Here is a 22,094-nt window from a genome sequence, read left to right as displayed (position 1 = left end):
AGGTTTTTAACTCCAGTTTAAAGCCAATGATGAACATTGTTGCACCTTTATCGCTGCTTTACTTGACATCTTTTGCTATGTTTCACCTGGTGGAAAAAGATGGTAGTAGCCAGCCTTGGGAATTATCATGTCACATAGTGATTTATAGAGCAGCACCCTATACATTGACCAATGCTTTGATAGCCTCACACAATATGGACTTAATGACATGAGATTCCTCTTTGCACTCTGCCTCACTTGAACTACATCATTATTACGGCAGTGTTGCATTCATTGCCTTTTGAAATGTCCCTTCAAGTTGTCCTTTCTTTTCACAGGATGCATTGAGGGAATCAGGAAGCGGCATTTTAGCAGCCTTTGGGTTTTTTGCAACTTATGCTTTTACATTTCAGCCACATCAGCCACAGTTGTTTCAAAGCAGGGATGAAAGTTGACAAGAGGACAGGAGAAACATGACCTAGTAACAACAGTCCTTTCACAACCAACCCAAGAGAGGGAAGAGGTAGCCCATCCTCTGGTATTCCACACCTCCAAATACCAAACAGTGACTCCCCATCCCTGCTGCCCACTGGCATCTTTCCAGTGGGTACCAGCCTCCTTCTGTTTCAGCAACCTCTTCCCCAACAAAAGACAGGTGATTAAAGTTATTTCAGAGGTCTGCAAATATTACATGACCAGGGTCTCCTTTCCAGTGGTACCTTCCATGACAGATGTCCTGAATGAAGCCAGGATGATCAATGTTTAAGAAAACATTGAGCTAATTCTCTTCAAGCAGGTGATGGAGATAGTTTACAGTACATGCCCTTGACTTTTACTGAAGGGACTCTTTTTGGTGCCCAAAACCAGCATTAAGATCTGACTGGTTGTAAATATGAGCCAGCTGAACCACTTCATTGCTGCTCTGGGGTTCAAGATGAAGGCAGCATGGTTGGTACATCTTTCAGTGAACAAATATGCAATCAGCTTTGAATTAACAAGTGCATAATTTCACACACACATACACCTGACATATCACAAGTATCTTCATGTCAGTTTTTGCAGGATATTGTCACACCCTTGCTATCAGATTAAGTCTGAGCCCTTGAAATTTAGCCAAGAATATCTTCCGCTGCATGTGTAGTGTACATTGTTCTAGTTCAGGACATGAAACACCTTTTCACCTACCTTTTCTGTGTTGAGTTTCTCATGAATATTCATGTCACAGCATGTCCCTCCTCAACATTTCATCCAGCTCATTGTGGAATTCCTGACTTGTCTCAAACTTGTTTAGCTTTCCCCCAAATATGAATCTCATATCATTCAACTTTAATTATTGATTTCTGTCAAGACATCTTCCTCACCAAGATAGTTTGGTCAGTACCTCCATCTTCTCAATGCAGTGGCAGATTTGCTTTCTCGTTCTTAGCTGATTCATCATATGCCCCCTGACATATGGCCCTACTGGTCCAGTGGTACCCTTGCCCTGATAGTCTAGATCCTGACTAAGATCCAGCACTTTCTAATCCAATGGCAAGATAGGGAGTAGTGGCAGAAATCAATCTGGAAACTCCAGAACTGGTGATTACTATTTGCATAGATCCCAGATTGTTTGGTTGGGATGTGCACTTACTGTCCAACCTCACAACAACCAGTTGCAAATGGACATCAGAGGAGCAGGCCATTCCTATCCACCTCTTGGAGATACAGGCTGTTTTCAATGCTGTCCATGCAAGGAAGGACTTGCTTCATGGAATTGTGACGTTGATAGTATCTGACATCTTTTTGATGATGAATTATCTTTTCGGTCAAGAAGGGTTAGATCACCAGAACTGTGTCTTGGTATGGGAGTTCTTCTGATGGTGTGTCCAATACCATATCTCACTGTAGCTCTGTCATGTATCAGGCAGACTCTTTGTTCTGGCCAACTTTTTGTTGAGGATAGGTCAACTTCCACACATGGAGTGATCCCTCCATCTGTGTTTCATTGGGTTTGCACTCTTATGGACCACATGATGATAGACCTCTTTGTGACAAGATGGAACGACATAATGCACACATTTGGCTCTCCATTCCTTAACCGCAAGGCCCTAGTCATCAATGGCCTAATGATCAGCTGGAGGGAGAACAGGCTCGCTTGTTCATCTTGTTTGTCAGCTGAATTTCTCTTGGGTTTTAATGTTTTCAGTTCACATCATCCTAATAAAGCTGCTATCTTACAAAATGCATTTTCTAATATCCCTAGCTTCAGCTTGTATAGTGAGCAAGGGTTGACCTGAACTTTCTCCAGTTCTGATCATCCTGATGATGCAACCTGGTTTTGTCTCAAGGTACTGTTATGTATATTTGATTTAATTTAATTGTTTGTTAATATTAATTTTTTATTATTCCATTACATGCTATTATAATGTAAATATTTGCTGGATTCTACATTTTCCAGAAATTCATTTTCCAGAAATTCAGTTCAGTTTGACCTGACTGTTTTTCATAGACACTAATAATAGAAACTTTGTATCTAATGCTGACCTAGTTCCTGACCTTGATTCAGAATTAGTAAGAGTTGAAGTAAACAATTTTTTATTTTTTTATTTCTTTCTTAGAGTAAAAATCATTGGTTTTAGTCAAGGCCATACTTGGAGTACATGACAGATAACATGTAGCAGTTATTTCAAACTCTGGTTTTTCCAGTGGACTGACCTACATCTGGGCAGCTGTTTTGTGCTGTAGCTAGATTTATTATTGATATATTGAGAAAGAATAGTCTTTCTTGCCACAACACTTGAGAAGTCAGTGTTTTATCTTGTGACCAGCTTTTTGGGCAAATTATTTTGTTTTCTTCAAATTATTTGGATTCCCAGAGATTATTTTTCCCTGGAAATATTATTTTCTGTGATTCAACAAAGAACTGTTAACACATCAGTACGACACTGACCACAGCATACATCATAGCCTTCCATTTTGGATTTCATTTGGATTCGAACTCAGTTTCATTAGGACATTTTATTACTAGGACTTCTATTTTTTAATTCTTGGATTTTTTTGGGTACTTTATTTATAGAACCGTAAGTTCTTTTTCTCATTTTTACCTTGTTTTTCTTGAAAAATAAATTATTTGTTAAATTTTACAAAGCTTGTTGCCTTCACTCTTTTCTTGTTGCATTTTGTAAGAGCCTAAACATAACAGTATATATTGTTATCTATGAGCAATCTGAGAATAGGTATTCATCTTCTGTCCTTGTAAGTTTCATCAGCAGAGGCAAGGATGCAGAACCTGGCATCACACATTTAGGTGCTATCTGCAGCACATAGAAAGCATCTTTTGGGACTGTCAGTAACTCTTCTTGCTGGTCAAGGTGGGAAATCCTGATTCAACCTCATGAGCACTGGCCTCAGGGCTCAGCTGGAATGTTCACTGGGCCCATTCTGAGCACTGGCCTCAAGGCTCAGCTGGAACGTTCACTGGGCCCATTCTGAGCACTGGCCTCAAGGCTCAGCTGGAACATTCACTGGGCCCATTCTGAGCACTGGCCTCAAGGCTCAGCTGGAACATTCACTGGGCCCATTCTGAGCTCTCAGGATCAGATATACCTCATGAAGATCTCTGCTTTTGAGATTCTAGCAGTTTTGTCAAGTCTTGCTTTCAAATGAATATTTTTATTTGAGACATTGTGAAGGCATTCAACTGGTATGTACGATCAACTTTCTTCCATTTCTTCCTAAATGTGGCATCACTGAGACAAGAACGTAATCCTGCTGTGCCTCTGACAGCAGTCCAGATTATCACCAGACTTGTTCTTGACAGCACTACCTTCATTCCAGGCATAGGGTGTATAGCTTTCTCTCGATTTGCCCAGGACATGTTTCATTAATAAGACAACGCCCTCATCCCAAACCTTGCAGTATTATGCTGATACCCTATTTCTTCTGTGATGTCTTTCCATTAGGAGAGGGATTCATTCTTCTACTGAAGATGCAATCATATTGCCTCACAAAAGGTCACTAAGGTTTTGTTGGATGCGCTTGTATTTTCTTCTTTTATCTGTTTCCTTATGTTTGTGTGATCAGATAATGTAGTTAACACAGAAAGGAAATTGTATGATAAGTGATGTTTCAGCAAGAATAATTACCCAATCACATTGCGATTATGCCCTTCCACCCATCCCTGCAAATGCAAGCATCTTTATTGTTACTTTCCACAAGTTTTAACTGGAGAAGATCTGATAGATGGGTAGACACATTGCTGTGTTTATTATAATAGTAACCAGGTAGAGTTTTTCATATGTTATTTTCATCTCTTTGGTATATATAGAAGGGAAAGAAAGATTTGGATTTGGGTGGCAGCATAATTTATTTCCTAATTTTACTGTGATTGGTTATAAGTATTCTTGGAGAAACATAATTTACTTTAAAATTTCCTTTTCTGAAGATGCTATCATTAATATTGAAATGTAAAAATATCCAATTTTTTTTATCCTGCAGAAGATGAAGACAGTGTATCCATTACTTCAGAAAGAGAGGAAATCCTGGTTGGTCCAGAACTGAGGGATCAGCCAAAAGTCCATACAAGAGAAAAAGATGGTTATGACCAGGTTCAGCATTTTTAATAATAGCCATGTCATAGGTTCAGTTCAAAGTTTATTGCACACAAGAAACAATCTTTGGTGTAACAATGGGGAATTGCTAGTGTTGTGGAGTGTCCAATGCTAGTATGTGGAGTCAAAGGTGGCTAATATGAAGTATATAGGGACACTGATAACCAAAATTGATATGAGATATATAAGGATGCTGATAACTGAAATTGATATGAGGTACATAGGGACGCTGATAACCAAAATTGATAAAACATATATAGGAGCACTGAAAACCAAAACTCAGGAAGTCAAATCTTGAAGATTGCTGTGATCAAAATAATAGCTGGTACTCTATACATGCACAGTAGGAAGTAGATATGATAAAGAATCAATAAATTTAAGTATTTATACAAATTAAAGTTGCATTAACTACTGAATGATGACCCATGCTGATCAATGGCACTGCTGACATATAAGTGAAACAGAGCTATATATAATTGAATTATGCAATAAAATATAACACTTTTTTCCATTGTGTTTGTCTTTTTTAAAAAGATAGTTAAGGAAAGTTTAGTAGCCAAAACTTGGCATTTTGGAATTTTTCATCCATTTTAGCAACTTAGTAGTCATTGCTATTTTGACTGCTTTAAGTTTGAACACAGCTAGAATAGTATGTAATTCCCTTTTTTGGATTAGGTTGAAATAGAGGAAAACAACTCTTCAATGCAGCCGCACATAAGATACAAATCACCAGTTCACACTCCCATCAAGAAATCAGCTCCCAGTGGAAGAACACCAAAAAAGAAACAGGGTTCAGAAACACCAAAACCAGGAGCCTTCAAACACTTTGTTCAAAGAGAGAAGTCTTTTGGAATGGCCCAGGTATATTGTTTATTGCAAAATATTAATTTTTCTACAGGTTGTATGCAGATTATTTGAATGGTTTTATTTTGAGCACTCATAAGGCTATCAGTATAATAGTTCACATGCAGCTTACACTGAATGTAATAGTCACTTGTAGTAAATTAGTTACCTCAAGAAAGCTTAAAGTATAACCTTTAATCTACATTTTTATTGAGTCCACCTTGGTAGAAGATTTAGATGGCAATCACTTTAGCATCCATATTCATGTCTTTACATATGTTCATACCTCCATCTGTATGTCTGTCCACACCCTAGATTAACCTTAAATCTTTTACTTTCCTTTTATTTCAGTACAGTTTTATCCTACCCTCTTCAGATTTGGAATGTTGCTTGGGGGCAGACTGGACATGCAGGCCATAGCCTGGCTTTGTCTTTATGAAATGTTTCAATTAAGAAGTTATTTTTTTCCATAGCAGGTATTTTTTTCCACAGCAGGCATTTTCCTTCTTGGGTCCTGTACAAGACCAAATGAGGAAATGAAATGTGTTTTGCTTTTCCTATGTTATCTAAGAAAATTGCATGCTAAATTTAAATATAATACAGACAAATACAGTCTGGTATTGTCAATCTTCTTTTAATCCTAAATTCACTTTCATAAAATTGGATGATAAAATGCTCTTTGACAAGGGACTTACATCTCCTGCTTCCATAAAGTTTGGTCACCCTGCTTATAAGGCAGCCTCTTCTGCAGATAATTATGAATAAACATTAATATTTTGTTTCAGTTGTCTTGATAATGATATTTCAGTTCAGATCATCTGTCACTGATGGGAAATTAAAACATTTCGGTCTTATGACTTTTTAGACATGAAAAATGTATCCAATTACTTATCACAGCTTCATTTCTCCTTCTTGAGAATGTATGGAGTGATTCTACCAGTGTTAAATTATATTGTGGCTTTTACATGAAATGCACTGCATTTACAAAGGAAGTGAGCTCATCATACGATCAGTTTGTTATAGTCTGGTACCCTGCCCAGTATGTTTTGTAACCTGCAAGCAAAGCCAAGAAAACTGTATCATGCCATTTTACTTTGAGACACCCAGCAACATCACCCTGATTTGAGCTGAACAAGGCTGCACATCTTAGCTGTTACCTTTATTGTCATCTTGATAATTATCAGCAGTAAAAGCTCATTATTAAGAGAGTTTCAAAACCTGATAGCTTAAGAACATGAAGCAATGAGGATAATTAGAATTATAGGTTGCCGCGTTGTATAGATTAAAGTTTTGAGCATGCTAAAACAATTGTTATGGTCATTTTAGATATTGTTGGTGGGGGGTGTCTTTAATGTAAGTACACCTTTTCAGTGTGGAAGGATTTTCATCTTAGAGGAAGATCACCCAACAAACAATGATAGATATATAAGAACTTATACAAATCTTGATTTCATGTAAAAGTTGAGTGGTTCTTTTCTTTCTAAAATGAACACCAAGGTGAGATTCTAATTATCATGTTATGAAATACATTGATTTTGAAGAATAACCAATCTAAATAACAAAGTAGTTTCAGTTTGATGTTTCTAGCTTTATACATTCTGATGCTGTGATGAATTACATTATATAACAAAATATATGATATTTCACTTATGAGGTATCAAAAAAAGAAATGGGTTCATGAACAGACATATTAATGCTGTCACATGACCAGTGGCGATATCGGTGACTAAGTCACCTTTAGTTAATTTTTTAATTTCTTTCCACAGAGAAGATACACAGCCCCTCCAAACCAGGCAGGCTTAAAGCTGAGAGCTGTGATTGGTTACAATGGCAATGGCAGAAGCAATATGATTTGGCAGCCTGATACCGGTAAGCAACATGTATAAAAATTTGAAAATGAATATAATTCATTCTTTGCTAACTAAATAGATTCTATTGAGGACTGTCTTGAATGAGAGCTGTTTTTGCTCTCTTTTGAATTGTCTTCATATAGTGTATGAAGTATGTGAAATAAATGAGTTTTCATTATTCCTGAACCATTTTAAAATTTTCATTTATTTCAGTTTTTGAAGAGTTTTTTTTTTCTTTTCATAGTACCCTTCTCTCCAAGCTCAATTTTACAGCGGTAGTTGAGAATACTTTGTACTTCACACAGACCTTTGAGTTTAATGCTCAGCGTTAATGCCCGGCCCACAACATTCACACAAGAATTAATTATTCTCTAAAAAAATTTCAGAAATGAAACAATAATACTGAAATGTGTGAAATGTGATGAAAAATTGATAAGTCTTAAGATAAAACTGATATATATATATATATATATATATATATATATATATATATATATATATATATATATATATAACATATTCACATGGTGTGGATGGAACCTATTGTTCTAGTGAGTCTCTTGAACCTGTACATGTATAGTAAGTAGTATGCAATATGGCTAGTGGAGAAAATTAAGTTCAAGTTGCTGGTTTATTGATGTCATAATGTCATTATTTTATGGATGCACTTAAAATTTGTTTTAGAACATAGATGTGTAGTTTTCTGTCCCATCAAAAGCTTAGAGATCTGAAGGGCAAATGTCTAAAGTCAAGTGATTTAAGGTCATGGCTAAGAACTATAGAATATTAATAACATGGTCAGTAGCTTCACATATAATCAGCCCTGTCAAATTGTAAAGACATTTATGTGAATATATTAAGTGAAAGTTTCTGTCTCTTTGAAGGTGTATTTGCATACACTAGTGGCAACATAATAATCCTGGAAGATCTGAATACAAGTGAACAGAAGCATCTGGCAGGACATGTCGAAGAAATTTCTACCATAGCAATGCAAAATGATTGCCAGGTAATGCTCATTATTATGGCTTCCCAAGAGAAGGAGTTGTGTCAATTTTTGTGCATCTGTTGGAAAGAAAATAGTAGACTATTTATCCAAACCAGACCAAACTGAATATTTATATAACTTCAGTGGGGCCAAAGACCTAATTAGGCTCTGATGATTGTAACTTTTTGTTCAAGTCAAAGGGCTTTACATTGTGTTAAGTACTTAGGTAAAAGATAAATTGGTCATTTATGTATGCATTTTCATTATATTGAAAGTCATCTGGAATTATCATATTTTGATGTGTATAGGTATGTTTATGTTATCTTTTGTAACATACTTGGTAACTATTTAACCAAAGTCTCATGGAATAAAGTATGACTGTGTATTTATTCAAAGTATATATAGTATGTAGACTGGAAATAAATGAAACTTTCACCTTTGAATATGTTCCCCAGTCACATTATATCAGGAATACTAGCCTGCTACCTCGCAAGTCCAGCTAAAAGACAAAAATCATCTTATTTCTGTCCATTTCAAGAGACAAAGGGCAATAACTAATCTGAACCACCTCTATTCTTCCTCTTAAGCAACAGTGACCCAAAAAGGATCATCTGGAAAAGAAGGGTATGACAAGGTTTGAACAACTTGCACTGCAGACATGTGACACATTGTATGAGATGTAAATTGTCCAAATGTGTCAAAGTTATTGGTCAAGCTATGGTGGGCAGCCCTGGTCAATGACTCTAACAATCATGCCGTCACCTCCCAAGCATGGTTATTACCTGGTGTCTCCATCAAGTCTGAAATGTGCCATTGAGAACAAATCCAACACTGAAAAAGGTGCAGTGGCATTCCTAACCAGCTCTGACATAGCATGGAGCACATTTGTCTGCCTTATAAAACAGATGAATGGACAAATGAACAGCTGCTATATTCTTTTCAAGTGCCCTGAGATCAGTAATGAAGGCGTCTGTCACCTCAAGTCTGTTTGTTTGAGGAAGGAACCAGAAGGATGGCTATCTTCTTCCTTGTCAAGATCTACCGATTCTTTAGAGTAGAGTTAGGGGGTGGAGGCAATTCTGAAGTAGTTGACACCCTATAAATGTCCTTGACATTGGCTTGAAAGCTAAACTTATTAGTGCCAATTCAGGAATTTTAGGTTTACTACAACCTTTTGAACACACTTCATAATGAATCTTATGTGTCAAAGTTATTCACTCACTGAGCACTCCTTTCACTTGCTTCATTTTATCATTAATCACATTTATGAATTAGTAGGATAAACCACTGATTAATGTTAAATGGGTAATTCAGAGGAGTTGACCTGACACACTACCATTAGCTCATGTATGGATGGAATTTGTATGCCATTTAACTTCTTTTATTCCACCCTCCTAATTTGATTTGATAAAAAAAATGTAATTAAACTGATAATACAAAGCAGGTCTACTTTTATGTGATTGTAACATACAAAAATACATCTGCAATTCAGAGATCAAAAAGACAGTCTGCATTTAATTAGGTTCTCACATAAATGTTCATTGACATAGTTGTGATAGTAGATTGATACTGTTCACAGATGAATAGAAAAAGACATATTATATTTATGACAATTACACCGAAGCCAAATTAAATTATTCAACTAAAACTTGAATTTTACTTGATAAAATTTATTTAATTGGTATTTATTCTTAAATTAATGCCACCAGTAGGCATTACTGATGTTTTCATGACTGTAATTGAATATTCTTATTTACAGCATACAGAGAATTTGTTGTGAAGAAAATGTAACAAAATACATTATTTAATATTAAAAATAGTGATTTTCATGATGTTGATTAAACTTTCCAGGCACTAAATGATGTTTTTGATCATTAAACAAGCAATTTATCAGGATATCATTTACTAGTTTTGATCACTATTTTCTTCACATTCAACAAATAGGGACCAATTCTGTGGGTATTTTCTAAATTAAAAAAGGGTGTCCACACCTGACCCTGCATTATAAATGGGTTTGTGAGTTATCTGGGTGTGAGTTATCGAGGGAGAGTTACAGTAGATACTAGTGGGATGAGGTCAGTAACTGAGGAAAACATGGGAACAGTCTACCTAGGTACTGATTTCTAATGTAAATATTGTCTGAAGATTTCTGTTAGAAATTTCTGTTACAGCATCTGTACGAAACAATGTTTCTAACAGAAATCTTCAGACAATATTTACATTAGAAATCAGTACCTAGGTAGACTGTTCCCATGTTTTCCTCAGTTACTGACCTCATCCCACTAGTATCTACTGTAACTCTCCCTCGATTTTCGTATAGATCCTGTAACCAGTCTTAATGGTTAATACAACCATTGTTTTAAATAAAATTAGGGAGTGAAACAAAAATATATTTTTTTATTTACCTGTCATAAGGCTGAGTGTATTATGTCTATCTGCTACCAGTTTCATTTCCCACATAACAACTCAAGTTTTCCATTGTCTACAACCATCAGACTTTGCAGATATCTCACTCTTGGGGGTAGGAAGAACCCCATCATTTTTCGGGTCAAAGGATCAAATCAAGAGCCAAGGTCACTGACTAAAAATGAAAAATGGTTTCCACACATTTACATTACTTCTTTATCACAGAACTGGATCAGAATTTACTTGCACTTGATGTAGTGAGGAACATTTCAATTACAGGGTTATAAGGTCAAAGCCAACATCACTGGGACTGAAAAAAAAATGGCTTCTGGAAAAAACTTTCAGTTCTTAGTGGTGTACTTTCACACAAAGTTTCTGGATGACTTACAGATTGGCTAAGAAAGATAGATGGCTATTGATTTTGGTGTCAAAAGGTCAATGGTTGAGGTCACTTACAGAAAGAAGAAAAATATTTGTTGCATAATAACTTGAGTCCTAGACTATGTACCTTAACTGGAGTCGTGGAGAGCTTGTACTTAAGGTATGGAAGATGCCTATTGATTTTGGGGTCCAAAGGTCTAAGGTCAAGATCATTGTGGTTACAAGAAAAGGGGGTTTGCAGAATAGCTTTTGTTTTAGAGCATAGGTTCTCAAACTTTGGGTAACAGCCCAAAAGTGGATTGTGGGCTTGCTACAGGTGATATATTAGCCATACAGAGAATACCTGGAAGAGGACCATGGATTTATTATATTTTGAGAACTATTGGTCCAGAATAAGTGCATTGACCAGACTTAATGAATGGATTGTACTTATGTTGATAAAAACAAACAGATCAAAAGATCAGAAAAGTAAGCCTAGTAAGAAAATAATGATTTCTGCACAGTAACTTTAGGTTAAAGACAACATACTTTCACCAAAATACCAGGTCATTGAGACCCATTGGTAAAAAATGCCAAAGTCATTCATAACATATATGCCTTCAGAGATGACTATTAAAAAAAGGGGGTAAGAGTTTAATACAAAATTTATAGTACTCTTAATATTTTATAGAATGAAATACTTAGTCCGAGTTATCAAGTTTTATTTCCCCTATTGAAAGACTGTTTGATTAAAGTCACCACATTCAGTCATAGTGCATGAATTTGTTTCATTTTATAAATTTTGTCTTTGTCATATATAGGTACTTGCATCAGCTAGTGGTAGTTTTGGCATGGCGGGCAGTCAGATCTGTATATGGGACATTCATCAGCTAGTATGTAAAAAAGTGCTGAATCATCATGAATATGATGTTGTGTGTCTGACCTACTCAAGGGATGACAGATTCCTTGTCTCTGTTGGTAAGCAATTTTTACTTTAATATCATGTGTGTCATGAACAAGAGTATTTGTTCCATAGATCTTCATACAAAAAAATTTCATTCTGTTATTGTTAAAAAATGTCATCCTTACTGTGAAAATCATGTAGCCATGTCAGTGTGAAACAGTCTTATCAAGACATATCAGACTCCATAAAAACTCCATAGGTTACAATGGAATGGTTTAGGATGGTTAGCATTTTCTTGATAGCTGGATTGGGTCAAACATAAATATACAGCAAATGGTTGCAAGTTACTTGTACCGTTAAAAAACAAATTTCTTCTTGTCATTGGTATAATTCTCTATAATGTCCAAGATGTCAACAGTGTAAATAGGAAAGAACTATAGACATTTCATCAATAAGTGCTATATTTAACTATTTAATATGTGATAAATAGAGGATTGTACATGGATGATCATTTTATCTTAAATTTATGAACCGAAAGATTGAAAATGCTGAACGATTTTCAATAAATCTTATAAAATTTCCATTCTTGATCCAGAAATGTAATCAGACAGCTGTATGACAGTCTTGCCTACAGTAAAGTTGCTGTACAATGCATTTTCATAGTATGACATCAAGCACGATATTTTACATGTTAGCATTTAAAAACTCTGAAACAAATCATTGCAATGTCATATTGATGACATGATGTGTTCATTTATTTTTTCATTTCAGGAGACTTCAGAGATCCTACAATAGTTGTGTGGAGCACGCATAGCTATGGCTTACTGACTACATCCAGAGCAGCCCACCCCATTCATGAATTGAAGTGGGACCCATACACTGTTAATGAGTTTGCCTCAGTTGGCCAGAATGGTGCAGTCCTCTTCTGGTTGTTGGATGAAACAAGCAATAATATCAGTCTCAATGTACATGAGGCAGAGCTCCCTGATGAACTCTTCAAAACACACCATGGGGTATGCTTATATGTATTAAAACACTCATAGTACCATTTAATTTTTTTACACATTTTCTTGCCACTGCATATTCATGAATGTATTTTTTTGTGAGTCAACAATTCATTATTGGTATGGTGTCTTGCATCATAACCTTCACCATGTAAAATGTTTTCACAAATTACGTTGCCTTCCTAAATTTGAAAAAAATGTTGTTTTACCAGAAAATATGATTGACATTATAGGAGTATCTAAATGTGAGACTATATGCTTTTAAAAACAATTGCATGTGCATCGCCAAATTCTTTTTTAATACCTCAGAAATAGCTTCTTATAGAATTTATTTAGAAAATAAGCTCAACTAGCAGACTGAAGTATGTAAACATAACACAATATTATGTGTAAGAGTTCAGTTAAATATTTTGCTTTGTATAGGATTCAGTTTGTAAGATAGATCTTTGTTTAGTATGTCTGATAATTTAGGTAAAACATGCTTAGGATCATCATGATCTTTTTTCATACTGATACATTGATGTGCAGCATGAAGAAATCAATAATGCAACCAGACATACTGCCTGTACATGAGCATCACCTAAACACCAGATGTACGACATGCATCTTCGTCTATATTGTTACATATTTTGTAGGCCTTTACAGGCAGTAGCCCAAACTAAGTCATTCACACATGTAAACATTGCTGGTGTATACACATATGTTATCAGTAGGCACCTTAGATATTATAAACAGAGTGTTTTTTTTATCAATTGGTACCTTAATGGTGTTATTTTCAACTTAAGCATGGCAATTTTGTGGGGCATAGAAAATCTGGAAAGATTAAAACAAATTAAATTTTGAATTTGGAATACATTATATGAATAACAAAATGCTACATTCCTTAAGCAGTTTTTAATTATTTTTTTTGTTTTAAGCTGAATTCCACTGTTTAAAAGGGTTGACTATTTTGTAAATCAATTTGTAAGCCTTTAAAGCAAGTTTGAAAACCTCATGCAAGACTTCAGCTTCCTCAAATGTAAAAACATCAGATGTCTTTTCTGCCTAAAAGGCTTGTGGTCCTAATTATTGTTGTGTATTAAAATGAGAAGACTATGGCATATTTTCAGCACTTAACAGCTGTGTTGTTTTCCAGGGTTCCAGGGATCCAGTGGAGTTTACATGCCTGGAGTATGCAGGGGACAGCACCCTGTTTATTGGTTCTAATAATGGTAATGTGTCAGCGTGGGACACAAGACATAACTCTTGCTTCATGCATTGGGAGGCAGACAGCTCAGAAATAGGTATACAAATACACTTTTGATAAATTGCTTTAATATTTTAGTCTTATCTGAATAATGTATTACCTCACCACAAAGTTAAGACCATATAATATGTTACATACGGTTTTATATAGCATTAGGTGTTGTGAATCAATATGAATGTTGTTCAAGTCTTAAAGACACTTTTTATGTTTATGGATTTGTTTCATTCGATGTCCCGATTCCTGATACATGTGTAACTAAGTCTTGAATATAACAGCAGCAGAGCAAATTATACATCTTTTGTAGCACCCCAGTCATGGAATCCTATCCCAAAAGTTGAGGTCTGTGTATTAATTAGTGTATAACGAGTTATATGACATCATAGATGCACTAACCATTGCATGCAATTATAGATAGGTGATATCACATAGCACAGACAGGTGATATCGTATAGTCCCCATGTTATTATTTAAAAAGTAAAGGGACAAATAATCACATTAGGAATGAATCATGATATATAGACAGGCATACATACATAACCTTTTTTGCTCATCAAAAGGTCTGACTTACATGCTTGTGACAGAACCAGTACATCAAATCAGCAGATTTCAATATTTTCACAAGTAAATTGGCTTTTAAATCAGTTGGATATTTTATCAGTGTAAATTTTGCATGTCTTAAGGGGATTGAAAATAAAACAAGTGCTTTTTTTAATAAAATACTTTTTTTTCTATTTGTAATTACAATAATGTTATCTCAGTAATCTGTTCATTTAAAGTGTATAGCTTCTGCTCTGCTCATTTGAAGTCATGCAGCAAAAATACATGATGTAGTGATCAAGTAGGGCACATAAACCTTGCATTTCACACCTAACAGGCTTTTCTATGCAGTAGTGTCTGCATGTACCTGATTATATCATTTTTTCACCCATTACTATTTTAAAATCCACTCTGCATGAAACACAGTGCAAATTCAAGACATTAGCTAATCGTCTACACCTACTTAAACTCTGATTTCCAAGCATTCTCGAACTTCTTGTAATATTTCTTAGCCAGTGATTTTTTAGCAATTTAGAAAATGCATATTTTTGACATGAATGGACCAAATAAAGTTAAGAGATTTTGTTTAAATATTCCTATGAAACATTTTGAAAAACACAATAACAATTAAATAAGACCAAAAACAATCAAAATACTTACATTAGTGTTTCAGCAGAAAAAGATTTTGGATCAGCCACTCCATTTTATCTACCCTTTTGCCAAAGGTCAACCAAGTTTTAATCAAAGACTAGCAAGCCATCAAGGATAATCCTTAGTACTCTCCATGTTAAGACAGGAAGGTAAACAATTTACAGCTTGTTTTATACATGTCAACCACTGTGTAACAATTCTTAATTAGATTACTCCGCACACAGCATTGCATCAATCACTGTAGTGGTGGAACAGTTATAGTCCCAAGTGTACTGGTTATGGCTGGTTTCTGTATTGTGTAGAGCACATGAAAATACAGGGGGTTTTCCCCACCCCCCAAAAAAATTATTTTCAAAAGTGGTCAGTGTTAACTATAAAACTGTAAATGCTGTAGATACCCTTTAAAATTGTATATTCTACCACCAAAAGAACCACTTGTATGGACTTAACATACATTAGCAAGGTAAATTTGCACACAGTGTAAATTTAATATATAACTGAAACCTGCCCAAGCAAACACTCACAAAATGGAGCAGTTATCTGAATTCCCAAATACTGTGCTATACAATAGCTTTATCCAGTTCCTTGAGCATGAGGACTCATGCACTAATGCAAAGACCTGCAGACTACATACAGATTAAACAGGCTAGCCACATAGTCATTTTAATCAAGCACTAAGTTTCTAAGTTTCTATCCTTTCAAATGCAAATGAAAAGCACTGAAAGGTATCCACTGCAATTATTTTGAGAAAATATCAGTTGCTTCAGGCAGGTAAAGCCAGTTCTTAAGAGATATTCTTTATTCAGTTTGAAAGATATTCCTGAAAGTGTTGTAATAACTTTTCAACTTTTTAATTAAGCTGTAGAAACAACTCACTTTCAAGAAGCTTATGATCACATGTAAACAAATTACTGGTAATGAGTTATCTAAAATTCACATACACACTAACTCGGAAGAAAGGCAAAACTTCTTGTTTATCATGTGATTACCCATTGAAAGTCAGTGTTCCATATTTTAGTGCTAATGGAATTATATTTCGTTATTTATTGTAAGATAAAGATAAACTGTTGAAAAAATAACTTACATTGCATCGAACATGAAATTCAACAAGCAGCATGAGTTGTTCATAAGTATGCTGTGATGTACATGCAATGTGGAGCATGCATATTGGTATGCAATATAATATTTAGTCCATGAGAAATAAAAACCTTAAAATTCTGGATGCTTTGGCCATGACCAGTGGATGTCCTTAATTCCCCTTTTGTTTGTATGTTTATGCATGTAAGTATCTTAATGTCTAGGCTTTGTACTTACCATACTGAACAGTCTATGTTGGTAACAGTGTCAGGGCTATGATGGTAACATCGTGTCCAAGCTATGTAGGAAACATAATGTCCAAGCTATGTACGTAACATAGAGACCAGGCAATGCAGGCAACTTGTAGTCCAGGCTATGTAGATAGTGTAATATCTAGTCTATGTAGGTAACATTATGTCCAGGTTATGTAAGTATCACAGTGTCCAGACTATGTAAGTGTCACAGTGTCTAGACTATGTAAGTATCACAGTGTCTAGACTTAACAGGTATCCATAACATCCAGACTATGTAGATAACAAAATGTTCAGGCTATGTAAGTATCACAGTATCTAGAATATGTAAGTATCACAGAGTCCAGACTTAACAGATATCCGTAACATCCAGACTATGTAGATAATATTATGTTCAGGCTATGTAAGTATCACAGTGTCTAGACTATGTAGGTATCACAGTGTCCAGACTTAACAGGTATCCATAACATCCAGACTATGTAGATAACATAATGTTCAGGCTATGTAAGTAACATAGTGTCCAGGCTTTGTAGGTAACATAATATCCAGACTAAAGCATGGACAGTCTTCCCACGCTACTGGGAAATTGGGAAAAAGTCGAGAGAAATGATCATTTTTTTCCTTGACACTGAAAAGTCCTGGAATTTCACAAATATTGATGAAAGTTGTGAAAAACCCAGGAATTTTCTGCCATCACTTGATGCCCGAAACAATCACTTAATTGAGTCATAACTAAACTGATCGTGAGTTAAATTTATTGAGTTCTAAGCAGAATATTCTGAGGGTGCAGTATGTATCATTTGGGTGCTTGCAATAAACATACATGCTGAGTCAGTCCAAATGCTCAGTGGATTAGATTTGTCTAGTAGACTTTTATTTTCAAAGTCAGCTTGATATCCGTATCTTTCCTTACGTGGAAGGTATGAAAACCACTCCAGCATCACAAGAGGCAAACATCGTGGTGGCAGAGCAAAGCCGCTTACCAGATAGCCTAGCAAACTTTAAACATTAGATCAAGTGATACATGCATGAAATGAATATGAAAATTACTTATTTTCTCTGAAATTGTGAGTATTCAAATTGAAATGGGACCTGGTACTCACAATTTGCATTGCTAGTCGCATGAGTACAGAAATCTAACAACCCGCATTTTCAAATGTTGTAGAGAAAAAATTAACAAATATTAAATGAAAGTCATATACTTATTTTAATAAAAATACAAAAATGAAAGAACACAAAGTTTTCCATATTTATATATTCCAAGAACAATTTCTGAAGATTTGGTGTATCATGGGACTACCACGTTTACATGTGCTCTCTGCTTGATAAATCAGACTGGCCAGATTACTGGTTTTTACGAAATGTATCTGACTTTCATTTAATATAATTGAATTTCTCTACAACAACATTAAAATGGACTTTGTTGTTGATATCATGTGACAAATGGATTTCCAATGACATCGTTTGAGAAAAACATAACGATTATAATACTTTTCCTATCGATTTCATGCATAAGATTAAATTATCTAGGCACCTGTATCAATATAGGTCTGGGGACTGGTTTAATGAAGTTGATTTTACAGAAAATCCAGTCCTTGTTTATACAACAGTATATAATTTTGAAGGTATTTTGTCAAAATTTATATCAGTCCTTTTGAAAATGTTTTTTAAATGATGGATTTTTATCCAGATCATCTTAAGGAAATTAGGTTGTTTGAAAATCTTGTTTGGGATTTTATTGGCACAGATAAATGCAGGGTTAAACTCTCTTTGTTACAAGAAAAGATTCTAATTATTTGCATCTATTGTTTTTTTATACTGTAATAGAAAATGTTAATTTTCTATAAGATGCTTATATATTTATTGCTATAGAATTATTTAGAATTAAAGGTTTGAAAGGAAACAAAACTAATTTATGTTCATTTTGTTGTTCCCACTTAGCAACGTAGTGCAGGTCAGCAAAATAAAGTTAGAATTTTTATTTTGTACATTGAAATGACTTTACATGCCAATTTAAAGGAACATAACCAAACTTGTTTCATGTGATACATTTTGTGGTTTTGTACATGATCATCTTTTCTGGCTTAGATGTTTTGGAGAGTCTTGAAAGAGATCCAGCTTTAGATGTAGAAAATGCATGTTTTATAATCTAAAATGTTCTTTAATTCCATTCAGTAATGGTCATATGTGAACCTTTAAAAAACTAATTTCATCCTGGAAATGACCTGGAAATTTATCTTTAGAAAATTATGGAAACCATGCCTGGAGGTAACATAATATCCAGACTATATAGGTAACATACTGTCCAGGCTTAGTAAGTAACATAGTGTCTGGGCTATGTAGGTAACATAATATCAGGACATGTAGGTAACATAATGTGAAGACTTTGTAGGTAACATAGTGTCTAGGATATGTAGTAATGTAATGCCCAGGCTTTGTTGGTAACATAGTGTCCAGGCTATGTGGGTAATATAATATCCAGGCCTTGTAGATAATGTAATGTCCAGGTTTTGTAGGTAACATAGTGTCCAGGCTTTCTAGGTGACATAGTGTCCAGGATATGTAGGTAACATAATGTCCAGGCTTTGTCAGTAACATAGTGTCCAGGCTTTGTCAGTAACATAGTGTCCAGGCTTTGTCAGTAACATAGTGTCCAGGCTTTGTTAGTAACATAGTGTCCAGGCTTTGTAGGTAACATAGTGTCCAGAATATGTAGGTAACATAATGTCCAGGCTTTGTCAGTAACAGTGTCCAGGCTTTGTAGGTAACATATTGTCCAGGATATGTAGGTAACATAATGTCCAGGCTTTGTCAGTAACGGTGTCCAGGCTTTGTAGGTAACATAGTGTCCAGGCTTTGTAGATAATATAATGTCCAGGCTTTTTAAATACCAAGACTATGTAGGTGACATAGTGTCCAGACTGTCATATAATTTTTTTTCTTTGCCTCAGATTTCCTGGTTTGTCGTGGTGGTCAGTTGTTAACAGGCAGTAAGGGTCGTAATTTGCGGATGTGGTCAGTGGTGGGAGTAGGGGAGATGCGACTTCCGGGTGATCACAATAGCATGAGGAATGGTGGACTTACAATGGAAGATGAGATGAATCTGGATGGCTCCATTGTATCACTAGCATTTGATGATGCAATGGATATGGTATGCCATTAATCATTATATTCATTATCTGTTTTAATTTTATATGTTTGATTTGAAATTTTGGACATATGATAAAGACTCAAATGACAGTATAGTGAAATCCCACTACAGTTGGATGGTCGGGGTTCACAAGGTGCAGTCATGTTATGCATCATAGTCAACTGAAAAAATGTCTACATGCATATCCTCATGGCTATGCAAGAATGGGGAGGGGCTACATAACTACCAGCTTGAGTGACTTGATCTTCAACTTAAATTTATACATATTAAAAGAGAAATACTTAAAATAGTGGTTACATATTTAATATTTATTTTCTGCAAGTAACCATCCATTGGTACATGAATGTATATGAAATTTACAACTAAATGGTGTAAATAATTAGAGTAGATGTACTCAGGCTGCATCAGGTGGACAAGTGGCCTGAAGTACTCACCTTTACCAATCACTGACATCTCACCTCTGCCTACATGGGTTTGAGTCTTGGGCTCAGCCAGTTTGGGTATGTGAGAAAGCTTGCCAGTAACCTCTCATGGGTCATTTGGTTATCCTGAGTTTTTTCTGGATTCTTCCTCCACCAGTTATACTGCCTGCCATGTATAGCCTATAATGTGCAGAAAAATGGTGTCAAGCCTGCAAAAACACCCAAAAACTGATCTGTCATAACAGTAATTCCATCAAAAATGTGCACAAAAAAGCATAAATTGAACCACTAAATTTGAATACTTAATTTCTTACTAATAAACTCACATTGACTTGTGAAACAATATTCAAGATATTTTTAGTTTTACAAATATTTATATATGCTGGACAATATAAATATGCCCAAAGTGGACATTGGGAGTTTTTAATAAGAAGCTTGTATTTAGGTTTGATAAATACTCTAGCTGAAACTCCTTTTTGAGTATTGACAACATAATGTACATGAGATGAACTTTAGAATGCTGCCTGAGGTTCTCAGTAAATAATGTAGTGTAACTGTTATACCCTTGTCTAAACCAGGCTTTTGAGTAACCATTTGATTTCATGGGTACAGAATGATCTCCTACAAGCAGTTGAGTCATCGTTGGAAAGAGAGATGAAGGAATAAATTAAATAAAAATTGTATTGATTTAAATATTTGATGATAACTAATAGCATGATGCTGCACTACAGCACAGAAAAACAGTTAGTAACATGTTGGATTACAACAGTAAATCCCTCCAACCCTGGAACTTAAATGGTTATGTTCCAGTCAGTCTGCCGACAATATATATATATATATATATAGAGAGAGAGAGAGAGAGAGGGAGATGAGCCTCGTTAATCCTGACTCTGTTTTTCTGGAAACTTCGCTATCCAGACATAATTCAACAGGAACAGAATTCCTAAACCTTAATTAAATCAAGAAAATACAGTCTGTTAGAACACAGATTCATCTATGCAAATTTGGAGGTGTGTCACTGTATCAGTCTCTGTTTGGTCAAATTCTAGAGGTATGTTAAAGTTATCAATTGATCATGTGATCATGTATGTGGTAAAACTTAGTGTGACCATATTGTAACCAGCGATTGTATAAACAATGTCTCTTTTAGCTAGTCACCAACGGGGATGTTAATAAATAAATAAAGAACTGGGATCAAATCATCCACGCTTTTTGACATAGCATATGGTTAATAAATTAAGTGTGTCAGTAAACCTCTTTGTTGTTTACCAGTTGTGTGTAACAATCACAGTTTATTGATGGCTGTACAAATACAGTTGATTGATTTAAGCTGCGGATAGGGCATCATTTCAGAATGAAATGGGGACATCAGTTATCCGCTCATTAGCAGCTATAACAGCTGTCAAATACAAGTTATAAAAATGACTGCATTTTATTGGTTTACCATAATGCATGTTATAATAATGTGAAATGAATACAAGTCAGTAAATGTATTCATTAATTTATTTCAACCATTATTGAAAATACAGTACACTTACAGCTAGCATATACATGTATATGTATACAGTATGATGACATTGTAAAATAAAAATGTGCATGATTCAGTTATCCGGAAAACTCGTTAATCCTGACATATTCACTGTGAATGAAGGTATCCAGATTAAGGAGGCTCCTCTGTGTGTGTGTGAGAGAGAGAGAGAGAGAGAGAGAGAGAGAACTCCCAATGTCCACTTTGGGCATATATTATATTAATGTAAATCCACCTATGATGGGCCTAGTGAATTTTATTTGTTTTAATGAAGCATAAGTAATTCACCTTCATGAACTCAAAATGGCATG

The 22,094-nt window shown here is 35.1% G+C and overlaps 1 protein-coding gene across 1 annotated transcript in view; it reads left to right on the top strand.

Annotated features, from left to right (window-relative positions):
* Positions 1-22,094, top strand: part of LOC149803781 (WD repeat-containing protein 90-like) — a 126,263-nt gene that overhangs the window by 86,159 nt on the left and 18,010 nt on the right. Inside the window, exons 24-31 of the mRNA XM_089953570.1 lie at positions 4,456-4,565; positions 5,244-5,429; positions 7,178-7,280; positions 8,146-8,267; positions 11,834-11,990; positions 12,688-12,929; positions 14,056-14,203; positions 19,634-19,833. Of these exons, the coding sequence (XP_089809696.1) occupies positions 4,456-4,565; positions 5,244-5,429; positions 7,178-7,280; positions 8,146-8,267; positions 11,834-11,990; positions 12,688-12,929; positions 14,056-14,203; positions 19,634-19,833 (1,268 nt within the window). The remainder of the gene's footprint in view (positions 1-4,455; positions 4,566-5,243; positions 5,430-7,177; positions 7,281-8,145; positions 8,268-11,833; positions 11,991-12,687; positions 12,930-14,055; positions 14,204-19,633; positions 19,834-22,094) is intronic.

Source organism: Sinohyriopsis cumingii, chromosome 3, assembly GCF_028554795.1.
Source record: "Sinohyriopsis cumingii isolate HCF-2022 chromosome 3, ASM2855479v2, whole genome shotgun sequence".
NCBI classification, from domain to species: Eukaryota; Metazoa; Mollusca; class Bivalvia; order Unionida; family Unionidae; genus Sinohyriopsis; species Sinohyriopsis cumingii.
This window is presented reverse-complemented; position numbering and strand designations above follow the sequence as displayed.